At 41.8% G+C, this 16,052-nt stretch overlaps 1 protein-coding gene across 3 annotated transcripts in view; it reads left to right on the top strand.

Moving 5' to 3' along the window:
* The first annotated feature begins 12,984 nt into the window (after positions 1 to 12,984).
* eef1akmt1 (EEF1A lysine methyltransferase 1) overlaps positions 12,985 to 16,052 on the top strand; it is a 4,865-nt gene continuing 1,797 nt past the window's right edge. Inside the window, exons 1-3 of one of the 3 annotated variants that reach the window (XM_080018579.1) lie at positions 12,985 to 13,075; positions 13,730 to 13,892; positions 14,453 to 14,597. In XM_080018579.1, the coding sequence (XP_079874705.1) occupies positions 14,466 to 14,597 (132 nt within the window). In that variant the 5' untranslated portion in view covers positions 12,985 to 13,075; positions 13,730 to 13,892; positions 14,453 to 14,465. The other 2 variants (XM_080018577.1, XM_080018578.1) reach the window with 2 other exon arrangements.

Here is a 16,052-nt window from a genome sequence, read left to right as displayed (position 1 = left end):
AGGTGAAGGTGGAGGTGGAGATGAGGGTGAAGGTGGAGATGGAGGTGGAGGTTGAGCTGGCCCTGGCAGCGGAGCATCCGCTCAGTGACTGAGCAGATGGCTTATCGGGGGGGGTCAAATGGGTAGGTACCAACTCCAAGTCCAGCCCCTCCCTGACCCCTGCTCCCTGACCCCTCCTCCGCGACCTCATCATCTCTCGCCCTCCCAGGTGGGTCTTGGTGTGACAAGTGGGTCAAGAACTGACATCATAGTGACGCAGACGTCTCGGCTTATTAGTTAAGCGCCGCAAACAGACCCCGCCCTCACAGTACTGCAGGACCCGCCCCTCTAGCAGCATGTTATGGGTTAATGTCATTGAGGAGAGAGAGAGAGAGAGAGAACTGGGGCCACAGAGTTTGCAGCTTAATGAGGCCTGCTGGTGTAGCTGTTTTTGGAGTAAATCAACCCAAATCAAACTAGCTTGGTGAAATACTATTTTATACTATTTAAGTTGATCAACATCAGGCGACCAAGCTACGACACGTCCTGTTGGACCCATTGTCCAAACAGACTTTTTGTCGCCTGTGGAGGAGCTTGGTGTGGGTAGCTGGGCGGAGTGTTGTTTTCCACTGACTTCCTGCTTTTTCCACTGACTTCCTGCTTTTTCCACTGACTTCCTGCTGACAAGTACATAGGTACAGACAAGAATGCAGATTGAGAAAAACAAAGAAGTCAGCGGAAAAACCAGGAATTAAATGGAAAAACCAGGAAGTCAATGAAAAAACAGGAAGTCAATGGAAAACAAAGAAGTCAGTGGAAAAACCAGGAAGTCAAAGGGAAACAAGTGCCGTTTCTCAATACCAAGTACGCAAAGTCCGGAAAACAAGGAAGTCAGTGGAAAAACTAGGAAGTCAATGGAAAAAACCTGGAAGTCAATGGAAAACAGGGAGGTCAATGGAAAACAGGGAGGTCAATGGAAAACAAGGAGGTCAGCGGAAAAACCAGGAAGTCAATGGAAAAAACAGGAAGTCAGTTGAAAAACCAGGAAGTCAGTGGAAAACAACACTCCGTCCTGCTACCCACATCAAGTTCAAGGCCCTTTCTCAATCTGCGTTATTGTCTGTACTGTATTGTCTGTATTGACTTCCTGGTTTTTCCTTTGAATTCCTGTTTTTTCCATTGACTTCCTGGTTTTTCCGCTGACTTCTTTGTTTTTCTCAATCTGCATTCTTGTCTGTAGTTGTGTTCTTGACTGTACTTGTGTACTTGTCTGTACTTGTCTGTACTTGTGTTCTTGTGTGTACTTGTGTTCTTGTGTGTACTTGTGTTCTTGTCTGTACTTGTGTTCTTGTCTGTACTTGTGTACTTGTCTGTACTTGTGTTCTTGTCTGTACTTGTGTTCTCGTCTGTACTTGTGAAACATCATCAGTCGCAGCCCATGTACTGTTCCAATTCAAAGTAAGCATCAAGCCAAGTCCAGTCCAAATGCCAGGATGGGCACTTGCTCCGCCCATTTGATGGAGGATGCATGGGTGGTGACTTGTGTGGACTTAGGACAGACAAGTATCCCACAATGCATTTGGCAGAATGACCGTCCTGCGTCCGCCCGTCCCCGGGAGTCTGTACTCCCCAGTCCAACTTGCCAAGTCTGAACTACAAAGTCCGGACTTTGCGTACTTGGTATTGAGAAACGGCACTTGTTTCCCTTTGACTTCCTGGTTTTTCCACTGACTTCTTTGTTTTCCATTGACTTCCTGGTTTTTCCATTGACTTCCTGGTTTTTCAATTGACTTCCTGGTTTTCCACTGATTTCCTTGTTTTCCATTGAATTCCTGATTTTTCCAGTGACTTCCTGTTTTTTCCATTGACTTCCTGGTTTTTCCATTGACTTCCTGGTTTTTCCACTGACTTCTTTGTTTTTCCACTAACTTCCTTGTTTTCCACTGACTTCCCTGTTTTTCCACTGACTGCTTGGTTTTTCCACTGAATTCCTGGTTTTCCACTGACTTCCTGGTTTTCCATTGACTTCCTGGTTTTCCATTGACTTCCTGGTTTTCCATTGACTTCCTTGTTTTCCATTGACTTCCTGGTTTTTCCACTGACTGCTTGGTTTTTCCACTGACTTCCTGGTTTTCCATTGACTTCCTGGTTTTTCCACTGACTTCCTGGTTTTCTGGACCAGCATCTCGTGGCCGTTAGCCGAACTGCAGCTCTTCCCCAGTGGCTTCTCCATGTGGCTGTAATGGTTCTACTCGGTGGTGGAGTCGAAATGGGGGTCATGGATGTGGGCGGGGCTCAACCCCCCTCCATCATCACCTTCCTGGATCTAATGACATTAAACAAATATATTTCTCCCATTATTATTAATCCATTTTCCTGGTACTGTATCTGTTCAACTACCCACAATGCATCTGTGTTCTGGGACAGGATGCTCCCTCTGTTCCTTTTGTGCAGGAACAGGTCGAGTTTAGTGAGAAGGGAAAGAGGAGAAAGAGGAAAGAGGAGGAAGGGAAAGAGGAGAAAGAGGGAAGAGGAGAAGGGAAAGAGGAGGAAGGGGAAAGAGGAGGAAGGGGAAAGAGGAGAAGGGAAAGAGGAGGAAGGGGAAAGAGGAGGAAGGGGAAGAGGAGAAAGAGGAAAGAGGAGGAAGGGAAAGAGGAGAAAGAGGGAAGAGGAGAAGGGAAAGAGGAGGAAGGGGAAAGAGGAGGAAGGGGAAAGAGGAGGAAGGGGAAGAGGAGAAAGAGGGAAGAGGAGAAGGGAAAGAGGAGGAAGGGGAAAGAGGAGGAAGGGGAAGAGGAGAAAGAGGAAAGAGGAGAAGGGAAAGAGGAGGAGGAAGAGGAAAGAGGAGGAAGGAGACGACCAAAGGCACTCCAGCATGGGGGGGCCTAATGAAAGGAACACAATGCAAGCCCCACAATGCAAACATGTTGTTGTGTTGGTCCGACCTCAAACAGGAAGTGATCGATCAGCGACAGGAAATGACGCGTGGCAGCCGATCAGATCAATAACAGATGAATGAGTGGATGTGGTTGTCAACAGTTGAAAAACGGATCAATAACTTGAATCAACGACTCAAATCAAACATCACTCGCTGCTCTGAGGTGGGGGCGGGGCCTCAGAGCCACGCCCACACCTACCTCACAGCCGGCTGTTTGTTGACAACACAACGCCCCCCGGTGGACAGCATCTCCATGACAACACAACGCCCCCCGGTGGACAGCATCTCCATGACAACACAACGCCCCCTGGGTGGACCTGTCCTGTGCAGGTACTTGAAGCAAGTTGCTGAATTTAAACATTGTCATTATGTGTTGAACAGAGTTGGGGGCGTGGCTACAACTCACTGATCAGAATTGAGACACACACACACACACACACACACACACCTACACACACACACACACACACACCTACACACACACACACACACACACACACACCTACACACACACACATACACACACACACACCTACACACATTTACACACACACACACCTACACACACACACACACACACACACACCTACACACACACACACACACACACACACACACACACACACACACACACACACCTACACACATTTACACACACACACCTACACACACACACACACACACCTACACACATTTACACACACACACACCTACACACACACACACACACACCTACACACACACACACCTACACACACACACACACACACACCTACACACACCCACACACACCTGCACACACACACACCTACACACACACACACACACCTACACACACCTACACACACCTACACACCTACACACATTTACACACACACACACACACCCACACACACCTGCACACACACACACCTACACACACACACACACACACACCTACACACACCTACACACACCTACACACCTACACACATTTACACACACACACACACACACACCTACACACACACACACACACCTACACACACACACACACACACACACACACACACACACACACACACACACACACACACACACCTACACACACCTACACACCTACACACACCTACACACCTATACACATTTACACACACACACACACACACCTACACACACACACACACACACACACACCTACATACATTTACACACACACACACACACACCTACACACACACACACACACACACACACACACACCTACATACATTTACACACACACACACACACACACACACACACACACACACACACACACACACACACACACACACACACACACCTACACACACCTACACACCTACACACACCTACACACCTATACACATTTACACACACACACACACACACCTACACACACACACACACACACACACACACACCTACATACATTTACACACACACACACACACCTACACACACACACACACACACACACACCTACATACATTTACACACACACACACACACACACACACACACACACACACACACACACACACACACACCTACACACACACACACACACACACCTACACACACACACACACACACACACACACACATACACACAAACACACACACACACACACACACACACACACACACACACCTACACACACACACACACACACACACACACACACACCTGCACCTGTCACTTCAGGGTATTTCACATCCAGTTCGGGGGGGTGTACTTGTGTGTGGGTCGGGGGGGGGGTTGTTAAAGGGAAACTCCACTTTTTTGGAAGTTCCATCCCAGTACAGAGCTCCAAGCTAACTGTGTTAGCTCAACACATGGCATCCACCCATCATCCATCCACCCAGCATCCACCCATCATCCATCATCCATCCATCATCCATCCATCATCCATCCATCCATCATCCATCTGTCTGTCATCCATCCATCATCCATCTGTCATCCATCCATAATCCACCCACCCATCATCCACCCACCCATCATCCATCCACCATCCATCCACCCATCATCCATCCACCCAACATCCATACATCATCCATCCATCGTCCATCCATCCACCCATCCATCCATCCATCCATCCATCCATCATCCATCCATCCATGATCTTTTCACCAAAAATAAATATTCAGGGTCCATCGAACAACGACGTTTCAAATCTTATCAATATTAGGAGGAATGAATCAAATGGTATCAAATAAATCATATTTCGGTTTCAGTTCTAGAAGAGACTGACTCTCTGAAGGGAAACAACCAGCGTCATGTTCATGTCAAAATACAACGTTTGAGGGAAAAATGTGAACATGAATCATCTTTTATACAAAGATAAAACAAAAAATATTCTCAAATAATATTCATATGAAGCTGATTTGAACCAAACCAATCATTTTGGTCATATTTCTAGATCCACAAGGTCATAAAAAATGAACACCAACGGACGACTGCATGGATATTATTTTTATATTTAACGAACAACAGTCTGTTATTAACTGACACATTAAAAGGGGAAACATGTTGAGTGAGTAAACAGTCATCCATCACAGTGTTCACACATTTTATATAATATGACACAATATTAATCTTCGACTTCAAGTTGTTTAATTCGGAAACTTTCTTTGTTCCTTTAATCACCAATAAATCCTATTGATTGATTGATTGGTACATTATTATGTTGATAATAAACCCTGACCTGGCGCTCTGCTAACACCTGCTGGTTACAGAGGGCACTGTGTGGCAATGTTACACTTTTATACTCTTTCACTATTCATATTTTGACTTTTTTTCCTCCATATTATTAATATTAAAATAACGATGTTTATTACTTTCTTTTTTTCCACCTGTACTGTCAGCGTGCTGCAGCTACAACACAGAGTACTTGTTGCGTTGCATCTAGGACAGAGTACTTGTTGCGTTGCATGTAGGACAGAGTACTTGTTGCGTTGCATGTAGGACAGAGTACTTGTTGCGTTGCATGTAGGACAGAGTACTTGTTGCGTTGCTTGTAGGACAGAGTACTTGTTGCGTTGCATGTAGGACAGAGTACTTGTTGCGTTGCATGTAGGACAGAGTACTTGTTGCGTTGCATGTAGGACAGAGTACTTGTTGCGTTGCATGTAGGACAGAGTACTTGTTGCGTTGCATGTAGGACAGAGTACTTGTTGCGTTGCATCTAGGACAGAGTACTTGTTGCGTTGCATGTAGGACAGAGTACTTGTTGCGTTGCATGTAGGACAGAGTACTTGTTGCGTTGCATGTAGGACAGAGTACTTGCTGCGTTGCATGTAGGAGAGAGTACTTGTTGCGTTGCATGTAGGACAGAGTACTTGTTGCGTTGCATGTAGGACAGAGTACTTGCTGCGTTGCATGTAGGAGAGAGTACTTGTTGCGGTGCTTGTAGGACAGAGTACTTGCTGCGTTGCATGTAGGAGAGAGTACTTGTTGCGTTGCATGTAGGACAGAGTACTTGTTGCGTTGCATGTAGAACAGAGTGAGTTGAACTTGTCAAGCTACAATGAAACTCTTTATTCATCTTTAATCATCAACAACTGCTGCAACAACTGTTTCCTGTGAGGAGCAGAGCACACAAGCAGCAGCAGCCCCTCTGTGGACGAGCATCTGACCATGTTTGGCTCTAGAAACAACTGATCACTACTCCAAGAGGGAGAAGCACCACGGGTGAGACAAACAAACAGAGAAGCAAACAACATTCACACTATAACATCAACACTGGACGACAACATGTTTTAAAAACAGTGAATCAGCTCCAGGAAAAGTGCAACTACAACTGGTCAAGTGGCCTCTTCCTGTCCTAGTTATGACAGTAAATGAGGGAGAAAAGGAGAGGGATGCAACCAGGAGGCTGCTGGGGTGTGTGTGTGTGTGTGTGTGTGTGTGTGTGTGTGTATGTGTGTGTGTGTGTGTGTGTGTGTGTGTGTACATGGCTTATTCCCATTGGTTCTGGTGCAGAAGTTTGGTATTATGTCGTGGCGCCTTCAAGCAGAAGAACGGGCCCCGGAGCCCCCCAAACTCCGCAGCCTTGTAGACACCCTACATCTGCAGGAAAGCCCCGAGCACCCAGAGGGTGCCACTCAGAGGGCTGTGAACCAACCCCCACGCCCAGCACAGAGGAGCATTACCCAGTTCCAGGGAGCACGAGGAGACCCCACACCCCAGGAGCGTACACATACAACCGACCACCAGGTGCAGGCACAAGACGTGACGGCAGGCACAGAACCCGGGCGCCAGGCACAACCGCAGGCCCAAATCTGGGACCCACCCTGACAGACCGACACCCCGCCTGAACTGCCCGTCCCGCAGGTGAGCTGGCGGGACCCCCATGCCTACCCACGCTCCGCGCAAGGGCGATTGCCTCACCGCGGACGACCAGATGCCACCAGCATCTGGATGCTAGCCCCCCAACCCCTGCCGACACCAGCAGGCCGGCAGTTATATGAGCCTCCACCACCACGGCAATGTTTTTTAAACTATGTTTATTACTAATCTACTCTCACTATTAAATAACAATGGTTATTACTAATCTACTGCTCACTATGAAATAACAATGTTTATTACTAATCTACCGCTCACTATTAAATAACAATGTTTATTACTAATCTACCGCTCATTTTTAAACAACAATGTTTATTACTAATCTACCGCTCACTATTAAATGTTTATTACTAATCCACCGCTTTCTATGAAATAACAATGGTTATTACTAATCTACTGCTCACTATTAAACAACAATGTTTATTACTAATGTACCGCTCACTATAAAATAACAATGGTTATTACTAATCTACTGCTCACTATTAAATAACAATGTTTATTACTAATCTACCGCTCACTATTAAATAACAATGTTTATTACTAATCTACCGCTCATTTTTAAACAACAATGTTTATTACTAATCTACCGCTCACTATTAAATGTTTATTACTAATCCACCGCTTTCTATGAAATAACAATGGTTATTACTAATCTACTGCTCACTATTAAACAACAATGTTTATTACTAATGTACCGCTCACTATAAAATAACCATGGTTATTACTAATCTACTGCTCACTATTAAACAACAATGTTTATTACTAATCTACCGCTCACTATTAAATGTTTATTACTAATCTATCGCTTTCTATAAAATAACAATGGTTATTACTAATCTACTACTCAATCTACTGTAAATGTAAATGTAAATGTAAATGTTTATTACTAATGTACCGCTCACTATAAAATAACCATGGTTATTACTAATCTACTGCTCACTATTAAACAACAATGTTTATTACTAATCTACTGCTCACTATTAAATAACAATGTTTATTACTAATCTACCGCTCATTTTTAAATAACAATGTTTATTACTAATCTACCGCTCACTATTAAATGTTTATTACTAATCTATCGCTTTCTATACAATAACAATGGTTATTACTAATCTACTGCTCACTATTAAATAACAATGTTTATTACTAATCTACCGCTCACTATTAAATGTTTATTACTAATCTATCGCTTTCTATAAAATAACAATGGTTATTACTAATCTACTACTCACTATTAAATAACAATGTTTATTACTAATCTACTGCTCACTATTAAATAACAATGTTTATTGCTAATCTACCGCTCACTATTAAATGTTTATTACTAATCTACCGTTTTCTATAAAATAACAATGGTTATTACTAATCTACTGCTCACTATTAAATAGCAATGTTTATTACTAATCTACCGCTCATTTTTAAATAACAATGTTTATTACTGATCTACCGCTCACGATTAAATAACAATGTTTATTACTAATCTACCGCTCACGATTAAATAACAATGTTTATTACTAATCTACCGCTCACTATTAAATAACAATGGTTATTACTAATCTACCGCTCACTATTAAATGTTTATTACTAATCTACCGCTCACTATTAAATAACAATGGTTATTACTAATCTACCGCTCACTATTAAATGTTTATTACTAATCCACCGCTTTCTATGAAATAACAATGGTTATTACTAATCTACTGCTCACTATTAAACAACAATGTTTATTACTAATGTACCGCTCACTATAAAATAACAATGGTTATTACTAATCTACTGCTCACTATTAAATAACAATGTTTATCACTAATCTACCGCTCATTTTTAAATAACAATGTTTATTACTAATCTACCGCTCACTATTAAATGTTTATTACTAATCTACCATTTTCTATAAAATAACAATGGTTATTACTAATCTACTGCTCACTATTAAATAGCAATGTTTATTACTGATCTACCGCTCATTTTTAAATAACAATGTTTATTACTGATCTACCGCTCACGATTAAATAACAATGTTTATTACTAATCTACCGCTCACGATTAAATAACAATGTTTATTACTAATCTACCGCGCAATATTAAATAACAATGGTTATTACTAATTAACCGCTCACTATTAAATGTTTATTAGTAATCTACCACTCACTATTAAATAACAATGGTTATTACTAATCTACTGCTCACTATTAAATGTTTATTACTAATCTACCGCTCACTATTAAATAACAATGGTTATTACTAATCTACCGCTCACTATTTATTAACAATGTTTATCACTAATCTACTGCTCATTTTTAAACAACAATGTTTATTACTAATCTACCGCTCACTATTAAATGTTTATTACCAATCTACTGCTCACTATAAAATAACAATGTTTATTACTAATCTACCGCTCACTATTAAATAACAATGTTTATTACTAATGTACCGCTCACTATTAAATAACAATGTTTATTACTAATCTACCGCTCACTATTAAATAACAATGTTTATTACTAATCTACCGCTCACTATTAAATAACAATGTTTATTACTAATCTACTGCTCACTATTAATTAACAATGTTTATTACTAATCTACCGCTCACTATTAAATTACAATATTTATTACCAATCTACTGCTCACTATCAAATAACAACGTTTATTACTAATCAACTGCTCACCATTAAATAACAATGTTTATTACTAATCTACCGCTCACTGTTAAATATTTATTACTAATCTACCGCTCACTATTAAATAACAATGGTTATTTCTAATTAACCGCTCACTATTAAATGTTTATTACTAATCTACCGCTCACTATTAAATAACAATGTTTATTACTAATCTACCGCTCACTATTAAATAACAATGTTTATTACTAATCTACCGCTCACTATTAAATAACAATGTTTATTACTAATCTACTGCTCACTATTAAATAACAATGTTTATTACTAATCTACCGCTCACTATTAAATTACAATATTTATTACCAATCTACTGCTCACTATTAAATAACAACGTTTATTACTAATCAACTGCTCACCATTAAATAACAATGTTTATTACTAATCTACCGCTCACTGTTAAATATTTATTACTAATCTACCGCTCACTATTAAATAACAATGTTTATTTCTAATTAACCGCTCACTATTAAATGTTTATCACTAATCTACTGCTCATTTTTAAATAACAATGTTTATTACCAATCTACTGCTCACTATAAAATAACAATGTTTATTACTAATCTACCGCTCACTATTAAATAACAATGTATATTACTAATCTACCGCTCACTATTAAATAACAATGTTTATTACTAATCTACTGCTCACTATTAAATAACAATGTTTATTACTAATCTACCGCTCACTATTAAAAAACAATGTTTTTAAGTAATCTACCGCTCACTATTAAATTACAATATTTATTACTAATCTACTGCTCACTATTAAATAACAACGTTTATTATTAATCAACTGCTCACCATTAAATAACAATGTTTATTACTAATCAACCGCTCACTGTTAAATGTTTATTACTAATCTACCGCTCACTATTAAATAACAATGTTTATTATTAATCTACAGCTTACTATGAAATGTTTATAAGTAATCTACTGCTCACTATTAAATCACAATGTTTATTACTAATCAACTGCTCACTCAACATTCACTCAGCAGGAGAATCCTTGGAATCCCAATTAGTCAGTGATCAGGTGTTAACATACAACATACATACAACAAAGAAAGAATGGATCTAGAAAGCAAAGATCTTGAAAACAAACTACAGAGTATAGATCTAGAACACACAGAAGAAAGCATAGAGCTAGAACGAATAGATCTAGAACATAGATACCATAGAACTAGAAAATGTGAAACTTAAAAGTATAGATCTAGTAAGCATATAACTAGATAACAAAACTACAAAGCATAGATCTAGAAAACAGAAAAACTACACAGCGTAGAACAATAAAACATAGATCTATAAAACAGAACTAGAAAACATAGAATAAGAAAGCATAGATAAAATAAACATTACATTACATTACATTACATTGCATTACAAGCAGACGCTTTTATCCAAAGCGAATTACAATTAATAAAGTGAAATAAGACTCAAAATGATACAAAGTGGGGGTACAAAACAGAAGTAAAGGGTATGGAGTTATGTATATGGTATACACTATTTGTATATACAGATATGTGCAGTAAAGTGCATGTGAATAAAGTGTGTGTGGAGATATACAGTACAGTTTACAACAGTACTACACAGCAATACAGTAACTACCAACAAATCTAGCATGCATAAATGTAGAAAGCATAAAACTAGACAACATAGGTCTAGGAAGCATTGTACTAGAAAGTGTGGTGGAAAGTCCAGCCACTCAGTTGCGTGGGCCAAGATGGTTCAGATGGTTTAAACAGAGAATACAACAACTGTCACTTGGTCAAGCAGCAGCACTTCACAGTGAAGAGCGTCTCCCCAAGCGGCCGCCTCCAGCGTTTTATCACATCGGTCACATGGAGCGTGATGGTGCGGGTGTCACGAGGGCAGGCAGGTTGCTGAGGGTGTAGTCATAACATGCAGAGGTCAATAAGGCCCTTTCAACGGGATGCGGCTATTATCCATTACAAAAGCATAGAACTAGAAGACATAAAACTAGAAACTACGCATAGTAGAACTAGAAAGCACAGAGGTTGAAAAGCATAATATTATCAATCATATATCTAAATAACCATAGGTCTAGAAAACAGAGCTAGAAAGCAACGAACTAGAAAGCTAAATCCAAGAGAAAAATAAATCTAGAAAGCAGCGCTCAAAATACCGAGAAAGCGCTTGTTGTGCGTCAATAGAGCCGCAATCTTGTCACGGTGTGACCCAACGCTTTGTGTCACTGCTTTTGGACACATGGTGCGGTTTTGTACCAAATTAAGAATAACAGTACATGTTTTTAAATAAACTTTACATACATACATACATACATACATATCACTGTGTGTTTTAAACATATTTTCGTTTATTTTCTTATTCCATAACCCCCCCCCCCTTCCTGTCGGAGATGATTTGTGACCCATATGCAGCAAAAACGGCCACGTCCACAAAATATTATGAGAAATATGATTCGAATGTTATGATAAATATGATGAGAATATTATGATAAAGATTATTACAATGTTCTTAGAAATATGATAAGAATGTCATTATGAATATGATTTTAATGTTATTCTTATAAATATGATTATCTTGTTATCATTAATATACTTAGAATATTATTACAAATATGATTTGAATGTTATGAATATGATCAGAATATTATTACAAATATGATCAGAATATTATTACAAATATGATTAGAATACTATTATAAATTCGATTTGAATGTTATTAAAATATGATTAAGATATTATTAGAAATATGATTTGAATATTATTACAAATATAATTCGAATATTCGAATAAATATGATTAGAACATTATTAGAAATATGATGAGAATATTCTTAAAATATAATTGGAATATTGTTAGAAATAGGATTAGAATATTCTTAGTAACAGCATCATGTGATGTCTATCACTGTGATTTTCGTGCGCCACCTGTGGTAGAGGCGTAGCGGAATGAAGACCGCACAAAGATGGCGGCAAAAGTGATGTGGGTAATTGTAGACGCCCTTATGTTTACTGCTTTTTGACCCTCCGGAGGAGCCATAGAATCACCACCGTAGACTGTTTCGTCATTAAAGTGCGCCGCTCTCGTGTCAGTCCTCCGAGCTGAGCTCCACTCAACTTGATTAAAGGTTATTGATTAAATTTAAAGGTAAGATGAATAACATGAGAAGGAGGCGAATTAAAAAGATTTGATAGAAAGATGGGATTGTCATGTTATATTAGTAATGAAATAACTCAGAAGAAGCTACGAACACGGTTCGCGTCTTGTTTGAACCGGTAGGTCACAAGGATCTCTTGGTTCGACTTTTGTTCAAATCCACATATGGAGCAGAAAATAATGAAAAACCGACCAAGTTTGACTCAAATCACAGACGCGGTCCAAGTCACCGAACGCTAAAGTATCTACAACAGGGCTACAAGTGTCTGGAACAGGAAAACCACTGCAGCTACGACACGGTTGAGGTGTCGTTAGAACCAGGACGTCTCAGACATCTCGTGGCTCAAGTTTGATCCAAATAGATTCACTTTCGGAGCAGGAATTTGTCAAAAACTGACTTAATTTGACCAGAAGTAGCAGAACGTGTGCGCTTCACCCACACACCAAGCTTGTAAGACTTGTGGTCGGGTGGTGCAGCCAGATGAGTTGTGGAGTAAGACGCTTTATGACATCATCATCCAAATCATTATTAATGTGCAGGTTGTTACTACGAACATCCAATCACGTCTGTGTAGTGTAGACTCCATCACTCTGTTGTGGCTACACACTGTGTGTGTGTGTGTGTGTGTATGTGTATGTTCTTAGCTGACAGGAAGTAGACGGGAACCTGACAGGAAGTAGAAGGAACCTGACAGGAAGTAGACGGGAACCTGACAGGAAGTAGACGGGGGCCTGACAGGAAGCAGACGGGGGCCTGACAGGAAGCAGACGGGGACCTGACAGGAAGCAGACGGGGACCTGAGAGGAGGTAGACAGACACCTTCTCATTTTTAGGATAAAGTCACAACACCAACAAGTGCATCTTGTATTAATAATTCACGGTCCTAAATTCACAGGACTCACCACGTCATGGAAACCGTCAATAATGGACCCTGTGTATTGCTGCCTGCAGCTATATTTTTTATTATTATGATCATTATTAATAATAATAATGATCATAATAACCTTTCTTGTTACAGCACCTAACATGCAGCCCAAAGTGCTTTCCATGAATAAATGTCAGTTAATGATAAAAATTAAAAAGCAAACAAGCCATAAAAACAAGTAAATATTAAACTCAATTTCAGTTTTGGTTCAGTTGATACATTGATTGATTGAATAATCATTATTTCTCTTGATTTTTTTGTCTGTAAATATTGGTTTTGAAATACTCGAAGCGATTCTTAAATCATTTCTAAAATAATTTCAAGTGGAGGTTTCACTGATTTCTTGGTACAATTTTTTTGTTTTTATTGGTTTTGCTTTGGTCTTCTCTGCAGCAGGAAGTCTGCTCCTTTCTACTTCCTGTTTCCTCCCCTGGTTCCTCAGTCTTCCCTCAACCATGAGCGACAGCGACGACGACGCCCCGGCGCTGACGGCCCAGACGCTGGCGGCGCTGCAGGAGTTCTACCACGAGACCAGGATGCAGAGCGGGGGAGACCAGTTCACTGTGGGTGCAGTGGGGGAGGACTGGGTGAGGACAAAGAGGAAGACTGAGGGAGGGTGGGTGAGGACAGGGTGAGGACAAAGAGGAAGACTGAGGGAGGATGGGTGAGGACGGGAGGACAAGGGAGGACTGGGTGAGGACAAAGAGGAAGACTGAGGGAGGGTGGTTGAGGACAGGGTGAGGACAAAGAGGAAGACTGAGGGAGGGTGGTTGAGGACAGGGTGAGGACAAAGAGGAGGACTGAGGGAGGATGGGTGAGGACGGGAGGACTGGGTGAGGATGGGTGAGGACGGGAGGACTGGGTGAGGACAAAAAGGAAGACTTGAGGGAGGATGGGTGAGGACGTGAGGACTGGGTGAGCACAAAGAGTAAGACTGAGGGAGGGTGGGTGAGGACAGGGTGAGGACAAAGAGGAAGACTGAGGGAGGATGGGTGAGGACGGGAGGACAGGGGAGGACTGGGTGAGGACAAAGAGGAAGACTGAGGGAGGATGGGTGAGGACGGAAGGACGGGAGGACTGGGTGAGGACAAAGAGTAAGACTGAGGGAGGGTGGGTGAGGACAAAGAGGAAGAGTGAGGGAGGATGGGTGAGGACGGGAGGACAGGGGAGGACTGGGTGAGGACAAAGAGTAAGACTGAGGGAGGGTGGGTGAGGACAGGGTGAGGACAAAGAGGAAGACTGAGGGAGGATGGGTGAGGACGGGAGAACAGGGGAGGACTGGGTGAGGACAAAGAGGAAGACTGAGGGAGGATGGGTGAGGACGGAAGGACGGGAGGACTGGGTGAGGACAAAGAGTAAGACTGAGGGAGGGTGGGTGAGGACAGGGTGAGGACAAAGAGGAAGAGTGAGGGAGGATGGGTGAGGACGGGAGGACAGGGGAGGACTGGGTGAGGACAAAGAGTAAGACTGAGGGAGGGTGGGTGAGGACAGGGTGAGGACAAAGAGGAAGACTGAGGGAGGATGGGTGAGGACGGGAGGACAGGAGAGGACTGGGGAGGACAGGGTGAGGACAAAGAGGAAGACTGAGGGAGGGTGGGTGAGGACAGGGTGAGGACAAAGAGGAAGACTGAGGGAGGATGGGGGAGGACGGAAGGACAGGGGAGGACTGGGTGAGGACAAAGAGTAAGACTGAGGGAGGGTGGGTGAGGACAGGGTGAGGACAAAGAGGAAGACTGAGGGAGGATGGGTGAGGACGGGAGGACAGGAGAGGACTGGGGAGGACAGGGTGAGGACAAAGAGGAAGACTGAGGGAGGGTGGGTGAGGACAGGGTGAGGACAAAGAGGAAGACTGAGGGAGGATGGGGGAGGACGGAAGGACAGGGGAGGACTGGGTGAGGACAAAGAGTAAGACTGAGGGAGGGTGGGTGAGGACAGGGTGAGGACAAAGAGGAAGAGTGAGGGAGGATGGGTGAGGATGGGAGGACAGGGGAGGACTGGGTGAGGACAAAGAGGAAGACTGAGGGAGGATGGGTGAGGACGGG

The sequence above is a fragment of the Zeus faber genome, assembly GCF_960531495.2.
Source record: "Zeus faber genome assembly, chromosome: 18".
NCBI lineage: Eukaryota > Metazoa > Chordata > Actinopteri > Zeiformes > Zeidae > Zeus > Zeus faber.
The sequence above is the reverse complement of the archived record's forward strand: the minus strand, read 5'-3'. Positions and strand labels throughout refer to the sequence as shown.